Source organism: Pipistrellus kuhlii, unplaced genomic scaffold (genome assembly GCF_014108245.1).
Source record: "Pipistrellus kuhlii isolate mPipKuh1 unplaced genomic scaffold, mPipKuh1.p scaffold_m20_p_2, whole genome shotgun sequence".
NCBI classification, from domain to species: Eukaryota; Metazoa; Chordata; class Mammalia; order Chiroptera; family Vespertilionidae; genus Pipistrellus; species Pipistrellus kuhlii.
The window spans coordinates 22334182-22353319 of NW_023425515.1; the positions used below are offsets into that span (position 1 = coordinate 22334182).

The following is a 19138-nucleotide window of genomic DNA, read 5'->3' on the forward strand; positions in this document are numbered from 1 at the left end:
TATATATATATATATATATATATATATATATATATGTTATATATATATAAAGTTATATATATATAAAGTTATATATATATATATATATATATATATATATATATATATATATATATAAAGATTTGCTTAACTGCTGTAAGTTGCAATTAATTTAATCATAATGCAGAAACAAGATTGCTTAATGTAGGAAACTTTTTTAAAAATACTCAATGTAATAAAGTATATAACTTATCTAGAATAACATCTGGAATACAGTAGCTATTCATAGGAAGAATAATTACTTTTAAATAACTATTTTGCTTCATTTTTAATGGCATATATAAATCTACCCATCAGAAGATTTATTTATGAAAATGTTTGTTTACCCAAAATATACACTAAAATAATAATGAAAAAGTTTCACATTCAAAATATTATATATTGGCCCTGACCAGTATGGCTCAGTTGGTTGAGCATTGTCCAACGCACCAAGATGTCACCTGGTTCGATTCCAGGTCAGAGCACATGCCTGACTTGGTGGCTTGATTCCCGGAAAGGGACATGTAGGAGGCAGCCAGTTAATTCTTTTCTGTCATCTATGTCTCCCTCTCATCCTCTCCCTCCCTCTCTCTCTCTCTCTCTCTCTCTCTCTCAAAACAATGCAAACATGTTTTTAAGTGGGTATTCTTTTGGGGGAAAAAATGTTCTGGTGGTAGAGGAAATGTAAAATGCTTCAAGATCTTTAAAAATATATTGTACATTGTACTAAAATATATTATTGAGTAAATTAATTGGAAGCTATCTGTCTATGGTAGGGAAAATATTTGCACTTACTCATGCAACAGAGGTCGGATAACAGTGCCACCATGAGCATGAACTTCATGCATCTGTGTATAGAAGTATGGCAATAAAGTGTATCTTATATTTAGAACATTCTTTGTCATTTCTACAAAAGTTTGATTCCAGGAAACAGGATCTTGTCTCTGAAATAAACACAATTGAAGTAATTATAAGCTTTCATTTTTATTTAAAACATAATTTTGAAATACATATTTGGAGAATAAAAAGCAATAATATTAATTCACTGTCATGTGCAATACACTACATCATAAAAATGTTTCTATCTCATACAGAAAGCACAATATTAACATTTAAACATGAAAAATGAACATTAACTCCCTGGCTTGATTTAATTTAAGTTATCATATGTAAAGAGCAGTTCACATTTCAATTAGTGACAAATACATTGTCAACTATGATGACAAACAGTATAGGTAGGGTCCAAAGTCTAGGAGATAAATGAAATGCCATAAAAAATAGATTAAAATAAATAGAAACATGCTGAGCCCATCATGTTAACCCTGCACATTGGATATTCTCATCAGAAATAAATAATGGTACTAAATAACTAATTATATATGAAGAAGTGAAGACCTAATTCATGTTGGACAAGAAAAAAAAAGAACATGCCCAAATCTATTCTAGGATGCAATCTGCAGGTAAAAAACCATCACCTCCTCTCCAGCCTGGCCCTGATCAGCCTGGCCCTGATCGGTCCTGATAGCTGGCCAGGCCTAGGAACCTCACCTGTGCACAAATTTTGTGCACTGGGCCTCTAATATATTTATATTGGTTTCTCTCCCTTTACCCAATTATCTGCTCAAATGCTAATATGACTTCATCCAAGAAGAATTCCCTGACCCACTTCTAAAACAGAAGCCCCATAAATCTCTATTTAACTTACTCCATTTTTTCCTTCACATGCATTTATTTGCATGTGGCATTTTATATAAATGTATAAATATATGTATATAATTAAAAAAGTAAATATAAATATACACATAATTATCTATTATCACTATCCTTCCTACATTGCATTAATTTATAGGGCAGAATTTTGTAGGCATTAATTAGTAGACTCTTAATGAATACTTGTTATATGAATCCATGGTTAGGTTTCTATTGATTCATACCCTACTTTTTTAATAGTACAACTTTCTAAATTGTGTTATTGTTATATTTTCCTGTTAAATATTTCTATCCCATCAAGTTATATCTCTATTGTCCAACTTTCAAATTCTTCCAAAGTATGTTCACATACTTTTTTTCTACCTTATTATAGGTTTTCACTTTCTAAAATAAATCTCCTCTATTCTGAATAAAATTTTCTGAGTAACACATTTCAATCACATGGTGAGCTCTGCCATTCAGTTACTATGGCTAGAACTCATTCTTTAAAGCCTAGCATTGTCCACAACCTTCTCTTAGGTGCTTTTGAGAATGTGCTTTTCCTCTGTACTTATTCACTGAAAGTCAATCTCATAAAATTTATTGCTTAGTTAAACATTGCTTCTAATTGTTCATATTTTTCTATAACTTTAGTACCATCTCCCTTCTCATTCAAAAGTTTCTCTGACAACTTAGTGAAGAGTGTATTTGTGTCATCACACAGAAAAAAATTCTCATGATTCCCCTCTCCTTTTTCTTGCTCAATTCTTCAACTCATTGGTTTTAACATGTGCCTTTTACACCTTCCAATTGCATGCATTGACACTAGTGTTTCAAATGGCTTTTATGACTAATTATTTAGTCTGAAGCTCATTTTTGTTATTGTTCTATTCTGGTTTGGAAGAAGTTCCAGAGACATTTTTTTTTTTCCTCCTAGCTACTCCAAAATTATATAGAACAGCCGTAAGTATGCCAGCTAACCAAATCTTGAACCCAGAAGTATAGAGTAAATTAAGTGCTTAGAGGTCCTCAGTAAATGTATGGAGGTTCAAAACATTCACCTGGAAATCAGTGAGGTGGAGTGAATTCTATTAAAAAACACATATGTTTAGTGGAGTGGGGGTGGGGGGAGAGTTGAGAAAAGGCAGTAAATGCAAGAATTACATACCCTAGTCTTTTCGATGTTGTGATTTCTTGAGTATGGATAAAATGCTCCAAGTTGCGTCCAGCGGGTGCAGAGGTGATATTCCGAGTCATTGAAGAAACCACAGATATCTGCTCCAGTCTAAAATACATGGTTGTATTTAATTAGTTTCAAGTTAGTTTTTTAAAATATTTATAAGTGATAAAGATAAGAGGAATAGAATTACTTACATATGAAATTCCAAAGAGACTAAATTCCATCATACCTTAAAAAATTAGAAAAAATGTCTTAGAAAGCTACAGTTTAATATATATTTGGATTTTTTTTTTTTTAGGAATAAAGATGTTCCATTTCTAATACCAACCTCTAATTGAAACATTTTTTTCCCCATTATCAACATACTTTTCTATCATTTATTTTTATAATTTTCATACTTTTAAGTTTATAGTGTTAATGACATTTATAAAAATAAAACAGGATATGGATCCTTGACATTATAAGATAACATATTTAAAGTACAAAGTTGTTATTATAAACACAAGTGACAGTTATTTCCTTGATTTCATGTTTTATAATAAAAGGCTATCTTTGTAATTATTTAATTATAGATCTTATAATTTGAAATAAATTGAATTATTAGTGTTTAATAGAATCTTCTGAGGAATGATCACTTTGATAAAATGTGATTTCCCAACTCTTCTTTTAAAGGGATATTTCTAAGCATTATGTTTTCCTTGAAACCTAAATGAATAGTAAAGCATTTTTAAGACCAAATCTCAAACAGAAAAATATTCCTTTGCTCTTTAAAATGATAATGTCTTATTTACTATTCATCCCAGTCATTGCCAGAAATCTCTTTCTAAATGTGGTTTAAAATATTTAATTCTTTACTTCGTATGAGTGATTCTTATTCCCTAGAATCTAGAATTTCTACTTATTTCTATTCTTAGTATGTTATCTTTTCCATCTCCTGCCCTTTCAAACCAAGAAACTGAAACAGGAAATGATGAAATTATTTTCTCAAATCAAATTAGTTGGAAATCATTAGTTTCTCTACAGAATAATCCCAGATCCTGATGTCTGGACCACTATTGTACTTTATCATGGGGCTATTCATCATAAGACTTAGGCCAAAGCATTTTTCAGAGATGCACTTATAAGGTATATGAACAAATGCCAGAAAAAAAGTGAATACTTAACAGAAAACTCAAAAGAATAATGATAAAGATGGTGACTCTCACATACCAATGATCGATTTGTCCATATTGTCCCATTGTGCATAGTTATCTCCAAGCCAGTGTCCCCCCCATCGTCCAGCAGTAGGATATGTGGAACGAGATATAACAATTCCTCTCTTGCCGGTTGCCTTCAGCATTGCGCTAATCAAAGTCAAGAAGGATTTACATTAGGTATTTTCTTCAAATAGTTCTACTTTTAACCACTCCATTCAAAAAAAAGGATTTGATTTGAGATAGGTATGTTGGCTCTTATTACAACTAGCTCTTATACATACACACACATATATTATTGATTTTACACAGAGAAGAAGGGAGAGGGACAGAAAGCCAGAAACATCGATGAGAGAGAAACATCCACCAGCTGCCTCCCCCACGCCCCACACCGGGGATGTGCCCGCAACCAATGTACAGGCCCTTGACCAGAATTGAACCTGGATCCTTTCAGTCCACAGACCGACACTCTATCCACTGAGTCAAACCGGTTTCGGCCAACTAGCTCTTTATATGTGAGTCTTCTCTCACTATATTAGAAGATTCTCAGGAATATGAAGGATATCTTTTTTCTTCCAACATTTACTAGATTGACATACCTGAGTGGCCTGTCTGCATTTATTTATTCAATGGACTTAAGTTAAATCAACTATTTGTATTATAAAATCAACCAAACATTTAAAAAAATTAATGAAGTTATTTTACTCTACTTTAATGTATTCTCTTTTTTAAAAAAATATATTTTATTGATTTTGTACAGAGAGGAAGAGAGAGAGATAGAGAGTTAGAAACATCGATGAGAGAGAGTCATTGATCAGCTGCCTCTTGCACACCCCCTACTGGGGATATGCCCGCAACCAAGGTACATGCCCTTGACCAGAATCGAACCCAGGACCCTTCAGTCCCCAAGCCGACGCTCTATCCATTGAGCCAAACCAGTCTCGGCTAATGTATTCTCTTCAATAAAGTTCTAGGTTCTAACTATTGAAGGTCCAAACCCTTCTAATTTTTGGCTTAATACTTAATCTTTGTATTACTCTGCAGAGAATACTTGTTATAATATCTCTTATTTTAGAGGCTAGGTTAAAGAGTACAAGTCTTTCCTGGATCTTAAAAATAAAAGTAATTTTTATATTTTAAGAATGGAATCTATTAAAAGCCAGATCAAGAGAATGGAATTTACAAATAAGGTCATTTTTGTCCTCCCATCCTCACTCTTTGGAGAATGATTTTAATGATTTATTGTGCATTCTAGTGTGAATAATAACGCATTGCTGTTTATTACATACATCTCTCTTTCTCTCTCTGATACTGCAGTATAAGAATATGTAAAATAGAATGTTTGAAAATTATATTAATTGGAAAAACTTTTTTATATATTACTCAAAATAAATTGTATATGCATAAGAAATAGAGATCTACCTCAGAGAAAATACTTCAAATACCTAACTAGGCAGACCCTACAACTCACTAACATGTGATCAACAACATCTAATCATTAATTTGCTATAGCATGGACCACAGTGTTTGTACTGATTTGTTTACATATAGAGCTTCTTCCTTGTGTCCTTGAGATTCCTGAGGTTAAGGACTTTGTGTTAATCTTTTTTGTACCCCTTAAATCTAATAAAGTACTTGGCTTAGAATAATAACTCAAGAAAAAAATTAACTCAACATTTAAAACTTCAATCTATTTAATTTAAATAACAAACATGGTTGAATTCTTTTCTGAAAAATGTATCTACTAGAGCAAAATTAAAACTATTAAAGACATGTTTTATGACTTTATATTAAAGGTTGTTCTTCAGAAGATAGTACTGATATATTCCCCATAATGTTTTTTTTTAATATATATTTTATTGATTTTGTACAGAGAGGAAGAGAGAGAGATAGAGAGTTAGAAACGTCGATGAGAGAGAGTCATTGATCAGCTGCCTCTTGCACACCCTCTACCGGGGATGTGCCTGCAACCAATGTACATGCCCTTGACAGGAATCGAACCTGGGACCTTTCAGTCCCCAGACCAAAGCTCTACCACCGAGCCAAACCGGTTTCGGCACCATAATGTTTTTTAATAGTTGAAATGGACCTTAAACATCCCCAAGTACCTTTAAATGTCAACTATTTAAAATTTTATCTATGGTTGCCTTTAATTTATTCATACAATTTTTATAGTTATAGTGGGATAATAACTGACTCGTTTAAATTTACTAAGCTTTCCACAATGTGTCAGGACCATGGTAGATTCTTTAATGTGTTCCAGAAGTTCAATTATCTAACCTCTGAAGAAAAATATTTTCCTTCAGTTTCCTTTAAATTACCTATTTTCATCTTAAAATGCATATGTTTTGCCAGAAAGATGAGTCAATTTTCAATATTTTTGTTCTTTTTAATATGTATATTTTTATGGTAATGCGGGGTTAGCTGAAGATAATTGTGTTCCATTATTATATTCCAGCAGGGTTAATTAAAAAAATATGCTTTTCTCAATAAAAGGCATTGTTAAAGACCAGTTTGTTTACTCTTAAGAATGTCATTTCCTAGTCTTTGTATATGATCTGAGTGACCTTACATTAGTATAGGATTTGTAGGCATTCACTCATGTAATAATATCTCAAGTAATTCACATATTCTATGTTGAAAAATAGTTTCATGCAAGAAATAGTATAAGCATGTTTCACTAAGTGAGGAAATATTATCTATATTCTTTAATCCAAAATTATTCTCATTCTTTTACCTACTTCAGTCATATACTAGAGCAGTGATTCTCAATCCTAGATTAAAATTACAATCATTTGATATTTTTTTTTTTTAGAAATTAAGACTTTTAGGCTATACTGTAGACCAATTCAATCAGAATTTACTACAAATCTCCAGGCAATTACAATGTGTAATCAAGATGTAATGTTCTAGGGATGCATTGTGTCATATGGTGGCACTAGCCAAATGGACTATTTAATAAATCTAGATTTATTAAAATGAAATGAAATTTAAAATTCCATTCCTGAATCACACTAAGCACAGTGTTGAGCAGCAATATATATAGTTAATAGCTGCATATTAGACAATCCAAATTTATTGAACCTTTCTATCATTGTAGGAAGTTTATTGGATAGTGCCAATAAAGACTTGATACTCAAAGGATGGTCTGTGTTCCATTATCTTTGGCCTAATATAAGTGTTTTGCTTTTTCTTTTTCCATATGGACATTAAGGTTTGAGAAGCTCAAGGTCATTCTCACATAATCTAATTTGCTAGTAATGAATTTAACTAAGATATTTACCCAAGCCTTAATGTCTTAATTAATGATAACAGATTATATGTTATTTATTCATTTATTCAAAACTATTTGTTGAGCACCTACTATGTTTTAGATGTTGTGCTACTATAAGCTGAGTACATTTTGGGGAACAAAGTAAAATACTCTAATATTCTTTTGAAAATGGGGTAAAATTTAAAGCAATAATAGATGAGAGAGAGAGAAAAGAAGAAAGAGAAGGAAAAAATTATTCTAAGTGTTATGAAGGACCAAGTAAGCTACAGAGAACAATGGAAAGAAAAGTGCTAAAAAATAAGGACAGCAAAGAAGGACTCTCAGAATAGGTAACATTAAATCTAATATCTCAATGATGTCAAGTCAGAAAGGATAATTATGAATACTGCTTACTCATAAGTAGGTTTCATTTGTGACCAGCCATATAGATTATGAACATCATAATGCAAAACTGATGTTCCATCCTCAAGGATCTGCTCGGTTTCCATGCACATGGTTCTGAAATGTAATCCCTCATGTCTTTTTGTGAGTGCTAAAGAAGAATAAAGAAAGAAAGAAAAACAGTGAAAAAAATACTAATATATTATCAAGTGCCCTAAATTAAAATTGTGTAAAAGACAACTACTAGTATATATTCTTTTGACCAAAATATTACACTTTGCTTTAAATATTACTGATTTTAACCTTTTGTACATGTTGCCAATGTTATAAATGTAAAAAAAAAAAAGTCTATAATTATAATTGACTATAGGCCCAGTGCACAGACCAGCCTGCACCCTTTCTAATACGGGTCCCTTGGTGTCCAGCAGTCAGACACCCTCCAAGGGTAAGGTGACCAGATCATCCCACAGTTTTTCTAACAATTTCTATCAATTTTTTACATTTTTAAAAAGTCCCGATTTTTGGGAAAGAATCTGTCCAATCTTTCCAATCTTTCAAAAAAATCAGGACTTCCTAAAAATGCCATGGGACGCAGGAAAAATTATTAGAAATCGGGACTGTCCAGCCAAAAGTGGGACGATCTGGTCACCTTATCCTTGGGGGGTGTCTGACTGCTGGTTTAGGCCCAATTCAGGGAATCAGGCCTAAACCAGCAGTCAGACATCCTTCTCACAGCTGGGACAACTGGCTCCTAACTGCTCACCTGCCTGATCACCTCTAACTTCCCCTCCTGCCATCCTGATAACCCCTAACCACCTCTGCCTGCCAGCCTGATTACCCCTAAACGACCCCCTTCCAGTCTGGTTGCCCCCAATTGTCCCCCTGGGCCAGCCTGGCTGCCCTATGCAGCCTGCTGTTTGGTCATTTGGTTGTCCCTCACTAACCCCTCTTCTGGCCTGGTTACCCCACACAGCCTCCTGTTCAGTCATTACTGTGACCAATTTGCATATTACAAATATTAGTATAAATTGTAGTTATCATTGTGACTGAAAAATATGGGAATTTTTTTATTATAGTCAGTAACAAAAGAAAAACAAGAAAAATTAATGTACTCTTAAATGTGTTTTATATTTTACTCATTTAGATGAGAAAAACTGATTAAATAGACTTTTAAAAAAATCAAATTGTAATATAAGGTTTGGGGTTAAGAACCAACACTAGTTTTTGACCCACTTTTTCTCAGTTTAAGATACTTTTTTTTTGTTTTCTCTCAGAGATTTTCCATTACTTTATGTAAATAGTTTATGAAGTTTATTACCCACATAAAAGTATGAGGATGAATACAAAAGGACAGGACCTTTCCCTCCCACATTGGGGGCAACCAAAAAAGTGTTTCTATTTTACCATTTCCCCCCCGCAGTAAAGAAACTTTTTTAAAAAAAATATCTATAAAGGCTTTCTATTTTTTATTAGAAGGAATATTGAATTTCTAAATCTGTGAAAAGACTTATGAAAATTCAAGTAATGATTTCAAACACTTTAGAAATGTGTTCTTATAATAGAACATTTTTTCTTGACTTTTCTTCCCAAAATAGTGTTAAATAATATTGTCAATAGATTGAAGTGTGGTACAGTGTGAAGATGGGTAGTGAGAACTGGTAATGTGAATCCTGTTCTCTAAACATAAAGTACATAAACCTAATAAGTAAATTAATAATAATATTACATTAAAGTAAAAGCAACAATATTGTACCTGGCATATAAGGTGGATAATTTAACCCTTGATTTCTGCATGAAGTAGTTGACCCATGTATAAAACTTGATGGTTCATTCATATCCTTTAAAAGAAAGGAAGAAAGTAAACAGAAAACAAATTTAGAAAGTGTATTCTCAAGAGAACTAATTCAGAGGACCAGTAAGGTCAAGCAGCATATTTAAGTAATGACATTTAATCACTTCTAAAAGGCAAAAAATAAGAAATTTTAATGATACTAAAGACTTTAGCTCAGTGTTTCATTTTTATATAATTCATTGCTTAATTTTTGACAAATTTAATGTCTATTTTTTTCTATAGATATAATATGTATATAAAAGTGATTTTTTTTTATTTTCTAGACATAAAGTTATATTATAATAGTGTATATTCTCCTATGCACTCTCTTGAACACTCATGCCTTGGATCAATTCCTTTAAAAAAAAACAACACAAAGGTTTATGGATTTTAAAATCATAAGATGTAGCTTACAATTATATAAAACTTCAGATAATATCAGAGAACACATTTCAGGATCCTAGTTCCCACATATAAAGGGACCATTATCTATCTATCTATCTATCTATCTATCTATCTATCTATCTATCTATGTAAATATATATATATATGTAAATATATATATATATATTAGCTACCATTTAAAGATTATTATTCCATCTGAAGAAAAATTTGTATTTTCTGGATCAAGATATCTTTCTTGGAGATATTTTACATGGAATCTCTTTTAGTGCATAACTTTACCTGTGAAATAAATCTGCATTTAATATTAATTTTAAAAAAAGGGATTCTTTATACAATTTTATATTCTCAAGATGGGCATATAATAGCATCTTTTTAAAGGTTTCTTCAAACAAGTAAATTAATGCATACCTGTTACAAAATCAACACAGAAACATTACCTCCAAAAATCTAGAGCAGTATTATGTATATAAAATCTCTTATAATAAATATTCTGTGGTAAACTTTTATGCTATATTAAAATTATATTATTATCAATATTATTAACAATATTTAAGGTAGTAAATAAAAGTATAGTAAGAGATTGTTGGAGAAATAATATTGTCTAATATGTAAGAGATTATGATTTTTTTACATCATAGAAAGTTGAGTGTGAGGTTTATACCTACAATGAATGAAAATAAAATACATATTTATAAGCACCTATGGTTAGAAAATTAGGCTATTTTTGTTCCTTGGTCAAATAGAAAGCATTAAACTTGAATATTCATAAAATAGCATTCATGTACACGAATTGATAAAACTGTATCTTAGCAACCTCTTTAATAAGAAATCTTTATGAAAATGTGAATGTGCTAATTTTCACAAATATTTTGTTGACACTATTAGAATCTAGTAAGAATTTTGTATAATCAATACACAATAAATAACTTAGAACAGTGATTTTCAAGCTTTTCCATCTCATGCCACACTTAAACTAATTACTAAAATTCTGTGGCACACCAAAAATACATTTTTGCCAATATGACAAAAAATAGGTATAATTTTGATTCATTCATACCAGATGGCTATTGATGTGTTGGCTATCATCATTTTTTATTTGATAGAAGTCAGTGCCCCTGACAAAATAGTTAGGTTTCACATATTATAAAATTTCTTGTGGCACACCATTGTGCCTGCCGTGGCATATATGTTAAAAGTCTCTGACATAGAATATAAATTACTCAAAGTTTACTTACAATCCACAAGCCATCAAATTTCATCTGGTCATTGTAAAAATCTACAATTTCCTTTTCCCACCACTGTGCTGTGGAAGTTCTGAAGAAATCTGGAAAAGCGACATGAGCTCTGGAAGCCTGTGAAGATAAAATTTACACCAAAAATCATAAAATCAAATGAGAGACCATGTGCATCTAAGTCAGACATTTGTCTGTCAGATCCACAAGATGTGAACAATTGAATTCCATAAATGTACATGATTTTCCTCCTATCCCCATCAGCGATAAAAAGAGAGAGAGAGAGAGAACAGCCTGGGGTTCTCTTATGGATTGTAAATAAACAGTTCAAAATATATAGAAATGTATTTCAATGCTTCTCAGAGTGATAGGGAAGTTTTTACACCTTATCCTTTGCCCTGTGCATGGTGAGGAGAATTAGAAAATAAGCCATCTACTTTTCCGGGAAAATATTCTAAATGAATCATTGGTCAAAGCGATCATTAAATCCAAGTGCTAAATATCTTTCAGTTATATAATTAGTGAATGCAAAACTTACATTAACAGCTTCATCTTCAGTCAGACTTCCATTTATCGTTATATTAGGTAAATCTGGCCAAACCTATAAAAAAAAAAAGAAGAAGAAGAAGAAGAAGAAGAAGAAGAAGAAGAAGAAGAAGAAGAAGAAGAAGAAGAAGAAGAAGAAGAAATTGGAAAACAGTTTAAAATAACTTCAGTATGACATGACTATGTTGTAAATAAATTATAATAGAGTTTTAGAGGCATATTATAGACTCAAGATTCCAGATCAGTAATTCTTTCATTTAGCTTTTTCAGTTTTCGTTTTACAATATGTGCTATTCTCAAACTATTCCCATTTCCTATATTAATCTCTAATTTAATGTGGTAAATAAGAAATAAAAAGCCAACCAGAGCTGTAGCTAGTGATTTTGAAACGATTCATGAAACCAAAAGTCTGATGAAGCAATAATATGAAAACCATATACTAAATTTAATTTAATGTAGTATATTAAAACTGTTTCTATAATTATTCCAGGATTAAAATATAAAAATAGTAAATATATTTTTATGTAAAAGGTAATGAAGATCTGAGTTGGATGATATCTTGTTGAGGGAAAATACATTTTTTGGTTTCACAGTTTGTACTAAATCCCATTCTCTCTTCCCTCCACCTCCATCACCATTCCTGCCCGGCCTCTTTCCTAACAATGTTTCCTCCACCTCAACCACAAACACGCAAAATCCAGACCCAATCCAATCACACGGGATGTCTGGGAATTTGATTCTATGTTGTAGAAATTAGAAGGTCCCATATAAAATTATAAATTATCTCAAAAGACTAATTACCTACAAAGTACTTGTTACTGAAAGTGGAAGCATAGATTAGAGATTAGAAGCATACAGAAAAAGTACAGAAATATAGAGTGGCAAGAAAGCAGGTTGAACAAAATCCCTTTTTATGTCCATACTTGCATATTTCTTAAAATATAATTTTTCACTGTTTATCATAGTTTTCCCCCATTTTATTTTTACCTTTAATTTTGAAATTATTTTCAAATTTACATAAAAGCTACAAAAATTTTACCTAGAGATTTTCTATGACCTTCCCCCTGCTTCCCCTAATGTTCATATATCTATATCTATATCTATATCTATATCTATATCTATATCTATATCTATATCTATATCTATATCTATATCTATATCATCTATCTATCTATATCTATATCTATATCTATATCTATATCTATATCTATATCTATATCTATATCTATATCTATCTATCTATATATATATATATAACTACCATGCAATGATCAAAACAAAGAGGTTGCCAGAACTGGTTTGGCTCAGTGGATAGAGCATCAGTCTGCAGACTGAAAGGTCCCAGGTTCATTTCTGGTCAAGGGCATGTACATTGGTTGTGGGCACATCCCCGGTAGGGGGTGTGCAGGAGGCAGCTCGTAGATGTCTCTCGCTCATTGATGTTTCTAGCTCTCTATCTCTCTCTCTTCCTCTTTGTAAAAAATCAATAAAATATATATTTTTTAAAAAACACAAAGAGCCGGGACCGGTTTGGCTCAGTGGATAGAGTGTCGGCCTGCGGACTGAAAGGTCCTGGGTTCGATTACAGGCAAGGGCATGTACCTTGGTTGAGGACACATCCCTGGTGGAGGGTGTGCAAGAGGCAGCTGATCAATAATTCTCTCTCATCGATGTTTCTAACTCTCTATCTCTCTCTATTCCTCTCTGTGAAAAATCAATAAAATATATTTAAAAAATTTAAAAAATTAAAAAACACAAAGAGGTTAATATTAATACAATACTAATAACTAATCTACAGGCAATTTTGAACTGCACCACTTTTATCACTGATGACCTATATGTGGTCCAAAAATCCAAAAATGATCTCACAAGGCATATTATTATTGTTTAAATGCAAATAGTGAATTATATTCCTTGTTCAAATTAGAAATATGAAAATAGCTCTTAAAAAGCATTGCTTATTTTGTTAGTGAAATGTTTTTAAGAGACGTGCATACATTTAAATGTCTCTTGTAGTATAGAATAATAAATTGCCATGTTATTAATGGTAGTTTTGTAATAAAAAAAAATGAGTACCAAGAACAAAAATTTAAAGATGAAACAAATATTATTTGGACATACAACTTGTATGCCTCCTTTTCTGTTTCTAATAATTTAGATTAAACCCAATAGTATATATTCTTTTCTTTATTAGCTATTAAACCATTATACTCCACACAATACATATATTTCTCTGAACATGTTTTAAACAGTGTTTTGATTCAGTAGAAACTTTCAATGAAATGCATGTTTTACATATTTTATTTCAAGGTCAATTCAGTACCTTTGCCCAACAGATATCACTGGTATTAGGCCATTTGACAAAGACATCTTTTTCCATTCCTCTTTGAAATGCAGGGTAAGGATTCGTTTCATTTCCTGAAATTGCTGGATCCTAAATTGAAATGAAATACAAACCCCATCACTATGAGATAAAACCAAAGCCTCTTGGGTAGTTGTTATGAAACATTGGAATTTTCCATTACTACATTTATCATTATATTGTGCTCTCAAAGACATGGACTAAGAAATGGACTGATGATACAAATTTTACTGTTCTATGTTCTCTTCTAAATTCTTTAGGAAAATAATGTAAGAACATTAGAAATATATTTGCTACGATTTCAAGCAAGATTACTAGAGTTTTTCTTTTGTCTTTATTTTCCCAGTGGGCTTCTGGCTGCTTAGCATACTTCTTGTGAGATATGAATGAAATATGCTCCCTACTAAATCCCTAAGTTGAAGGCAAAGTTTCAAACATGGGAAACGTAAGGCGCAGTCCTAGAGAATGATTTGGGAATTATATAAGAGACAATCCATCCTTACTTTGTGATAGGTTCTAGTATACATTGAGGCCAGTTTACAGCATGGGTAATTATTAAAAACCAGCTAGCTTTGGACTCCCAGCTTTAGTCTTAGGTCTCTAAAGATATACCAAGGATAAAGGTATTCTGGTAGCAGCCCATGTACATAAAATAAAGTGTTAATGGAAGAAAGTTGTAGATTGGGAGTAGAATCCAAACATATAATTCCTATTTTGAAACACCTCCAGTATCCCTAAATCCAGAAGAAAAATCTTATAATTTTAAAAAAGGTAATAAGACTCCGATGAAATATAAACTATAAATACAGACCAGGATAATAATGTATTTCATTCCTTCGCTTCTTATTTTGTCAACAAACTGAGGCAGGTCCTGGAAGTCTTTACCAATTGTGAAATCTAGTTGTCTTTCCATGTAATCAATGTCTGTGTATTGTACATCCTGAAAAAGATGAGAATAGCAGATTGCAGTAGTGGGGCAAGAATCACAAGCATAAGTATATCGTATTTTATCATACTTATGAAAACATTAGCAATATAAAAGTTTCAGTGCCTCTCTTTCACTTGATCAGAAAGAGAATCAATCAGGTAATGCAATACTCAGGAATAAAAGTAGAATGTAAGAATGCCAAATATTTTAGGAACAAGTTCACATAAATATTTTGTTAACAGTCCATTTTATAATTTTGGTTTAGAAGTCAAAATTATTTATTTTAAGTCAGTATATTTTATCATGTAATTCCCAGGGAAAACAGGGACAGAAGTAAAAGATTTATGACATTATAAAATTATGTTAAATGGCAATTTGGAATTTTGTACAGTGCGTACAGAAATAGGCATTGCACTATTTCTGGAAAAACTAAAGCAAATAAAGGGTAATTTCAAATAATTCTAATATTGTCAAAGAGGAAGAAAGAATTACTAGTAAATCCATTAAATAGTGTAAGATTTTTTCTTCTTTTTTTAATCAACAACATCAATTTTGAAACAATAATCCAAGCTAATATAAGCAAAATAATGAAATAGGTATTTGCAGATATCTTTAATAAATGTTTGAATGTTATCATGAAATTTTTAATTAGGCCTAAGTAACAAATTTGTTAATTATTTTCTGTTAATAGACATTAGCTTAATTTTCTTCTAATTGTTATAAAATATATGACAAATATAGTGGATGTCCCTTTTTATTTAAAAAAAAATGGGGGAAAATTTTTTCTTTTCTTTTAAAAAAAATCCCATTTGCATATTTCTATCTCATCCAGTATATAGCTAATATCCTCATAATACCATGCTCAGGAACCAGATATTGAATTGTACTATATATACTCAGTCTTATAATGAAGTCCATCTCATTCTTCTTAGAATGAGTACTTATATACATCTACCACTCTAGATTCCCATTCTTAAGCGCTACCAGGCAAAACTCTGAATTCCTTACTACTAAAGTATAAATTTACAGGAAATAATTATTTCTGGATTTAGGAATATTTATTTTCTCAAACATTGAGGGATAAGATATTTTGCCAGCCCTCTAATTCTGTAGTCTAATATTACAAGTATCTCCCCCAGGGAAAAAAGTACAGTTTTATCTCCAATTTCTTCCCTGTAATTTGTTACATTAGTTAATGGAACAGTTCTGTGTACCCTCTCTCTCATCTATTGAGAATATGGGGAATGTGTCTGACTACCTATGAAACCCAATGTTGATGAGAGAAATACAAATATAGTGACTTATTTAATACAACTCAGGAGCATGGAATAGGAGAAAAACAAAAAAAAATTGTATTATTACTTTTTCTTTATCAATCTTAAAAAGATTTTACATTTTATAAAAATTTTATTTCCAATTTATTAAGCGCTACTAAAAACTAAGCCTTGATTATTGCCAAATGCTAAAAATAATTTTAAAGCACATGTGTTTATTTCACTCTGATTTTCTATAAGACATATTTAAAACAGTTTTAAAAGTCTATGTACATACATAGGGGATCTGAGCAGCTGTCATATTTGCAAATAGCTCCTCAATCTCTGAGGTATTTTTGTAGCCATAACGACATAATTGGAATCCCAAAGCCCAATAAGCTGGCATGACTGGTCGGCCAATTACCTTTAAAAACAAAAATTATTTGTGAACAAAGAGAATTACTTATGGAGAGGAAAAAAAAATTTTTTTTCTAAAAACAAACTCAATCATACTTCATGGTATTGCTTTGTTGCAACTTCTGGAGCTGGGCCCAAAAACATATAAAAGTCCAAGATTCCTCCAACTGTACGGTAAGTTAGAGCAGGAGTGGGCTGAAATGTCACATCTAGAAATTCAAAACATGATTACATTGTCATCTATGTACAAAATATTATTTATTAAAAGTCACAGAAAACATGAGAAATTTGAAAAAATGATGGTTTTACCCATTGCATTGCTGTTTAGGAAGAGAACTCCATGAGCATTGTCCTCATCTTCCAGAGTCATGTGGTAGGGATGAAATCCATAGGAATTTAGTTTATACTAAAAAAAAAATAAATAAACATAGCATATATTCAGATAAGACCATGTCAAGTTTGTCAATGTAATATTTAAATTATAGGAAGTTAAATGTTACTCCCTTGCACAAATAAACTGAATTAACGACATTTCCATTAGAAATTGATCTTTTCATTATTAGAACTATGATTGCTTCAGATCATGCAAATAAATATACAGATATGTAATACTCACAAAACTGTCTCATATTGATGTAACAGCCCATTGGTTTTAGGGTAATTGGGTCTCTTTTTACAGATTGTATGCGTTAATTTATAAAGTTGTACTTCTTTTTCCATAATTTAATTTCATTAAAATGATTAAACTATTCAACTTTTTAGGTAATTGATATGATCAGTATCTAAGTTTATATACTTTCTATTTAAAATTATAATATATAAATATTTAATTACATTTTAACTAGATTTTTTATATTTTAAAATAAATGAACTATACTTAGGGTCATGAAATTACGTGCCAAGGGTCACAACATTTATAAAATGATGATCCCAAAAAAAAACTAGTATCTGTGACCCATAAGAAATCCAAATAATTGAATAGCATGTGAAAAAAATTTGCATATTGAGAATAAAGGGTATATTAACTTAATAGTGCCAAGGCTAATGTTGAAGGATTTTAAAGAAGTAAGTAAAGTTTGATAAAATATATTTTTCCAATTATATATAAATGAAAAACCTCCTTCATAAGTTGAGTGTGAAATATTGTGCTGCAAAAAGAATTGTTTAGGCACCTAACAAAAAAATCTAGCTAAAAGACGCAATTAGCATATCCTTTAAGTAAGCATCTCATGTGGCACATGGAGATAAGCTAGTATTTTATAAAAAATGTATTTTTTCATGATATGTCTAGAATAATTGAGGAGACAGAAGGGCTAGGCAGTCAGAGATGGGACCTTGGGAGGGAGGGAAGAGAGGGGAAGTCTTAGAATAGCAGGACCTTGAAGACATGGACAGGATACAGCGTGCTGACTGCATCACAGAGACAAACAAAAGGACTTAGACCTGAACCCGGCTAAGGCAACCCAGCTGGGTGGGGAAAGAAGGGCTCCAGTGTCTAGTGAGAGATGTGAACTGTAAAATGTATGGATGTTGCTAAGACCCACAGCTTGCAGATAACTAATCACAAGGCAGTGAGGCCTATAACCAATCGTAACTATGTTACTAGGCAGAATTCTATGAAAGGACCAATCAGGAGCTAACAAGGCATGTATCTACCACTAAACAAAAAAGCGATCTCTCTCTCTCTCTCTCCCTCTCTCTCTCTCTCTCTCTCTCTCTCTCTCTCTCTCTCTCTCTCTCTCTCTCTCTCTCCCACCCCCTGCTTTTCCTCTCCTGTGGCAGTGGATGTGCTCCCCTGTGCCCATCCCCTGTGCCCATCCCCTGTGCCCACCCGGCTTATGGCCATTTAGGACTCCACACATGGACTAATGGACTTGAATTAGCTTGGATGCTGAACCACACATGGCTGCAACGCGGGACGGAAGCTCTGTACACCGGCCTGCTTTGGGAACCCCAGCAGCACCTTTCCCAGAACTGGCCTGGGGGACATGGGACTTTGGAACCTGAGGCAAAGAAGCTTCATGGGTAACCTGCTCTGGGCCCTCCTCCTGCTGAGACCTGCTTCAGGGAGTCTGTCTTTGTCTCAATAAAGTTTGCTTCCACCTACTGTTTTTGTTCCCCAAGCTCATTTTTCAATTTTGTGGAGACAACACACTCGGACCTGAACACAGCTTTTTTTTGTTTCATAACTATAGCTGATATTAGTTATGCAGTGCATTAAATATTCATGATGTGTATTTAATTAATAAGTGGAAACACTGGGGAAAGTGACATGAGCTTATCAAAACACTTTTTTAAAGATGTAACTAGCAGTACGGACTCATAAAAATGCACAACTGCAGCGGTGTGTCAGAAAGGAAAAAGTTGGCATCGAATTGTTAAGAAGGAAAAAAAAAACAAGTTAAAGAGAACTCTATTCAGTTACTTTC

General features: G+C 32.1%; 1 protein-coding gene across 1 annotated transcript in view; it reads right to left on the minus strand.

Annotated features, from left to right (window-relative positions):
- SI (sucrase-isomaltase) overlaps nucleotides 1–19138 on the minus strand; it is an 86789-nt gene that overhangs the window by 13569 nt on the left and 54082 nt on the right. The window contains exons 29-41 of the mRNA XM_036445860.2: nucleotides 17019–17115; nucleotides 16806–16918; nucleotides 16591–16716; nucleotides 14923–15051; nucleotides 14073–14183; nucleotides 11742–11804; nucleotides 11207–11323; nucleotides 9489–9573; nucleotides 7748–7886; nucleotides 4097–4230; nucleotides 3082–3116; nucleotides 2876–2992; nucleotides 814–962 (exon numbers count right to left, since the gene is read on the minus strand). Of these exons, the coding sequence (XP_036301753.1) occupies nucleotides 814–962; nucleotides 2876–2992; nucleotides 3082–3116; nucleotides 4097–4230; nucleotides 7748–7886; nucleotides 9489–9573; nucleotides 11207–11323; nucleotides 11742–11804; nucleotides 14073–14183; nucleotides 14923–15051; nucleotides 16591–16716; nucleotides 16806–16918; nucleotides 17019–17115 (1415 nt within the window). The remainder of the gene's footprint in view (nucleotides 1–813; nucleotides 963–2875; nucleotides 2993–3081; nucleotides 3117–4096; nucleotides 4231–7747; nucleotides 7887–9488; nucleotides 9574–11206; nucleotides 11324–11741; nucleotides 11805–14072; nucleotides 14184–14922; nucleotides 15052–16590; nucleotides 16717–16805; nucleotides 16919–17018; nucleotides 17116–19138) is intronic.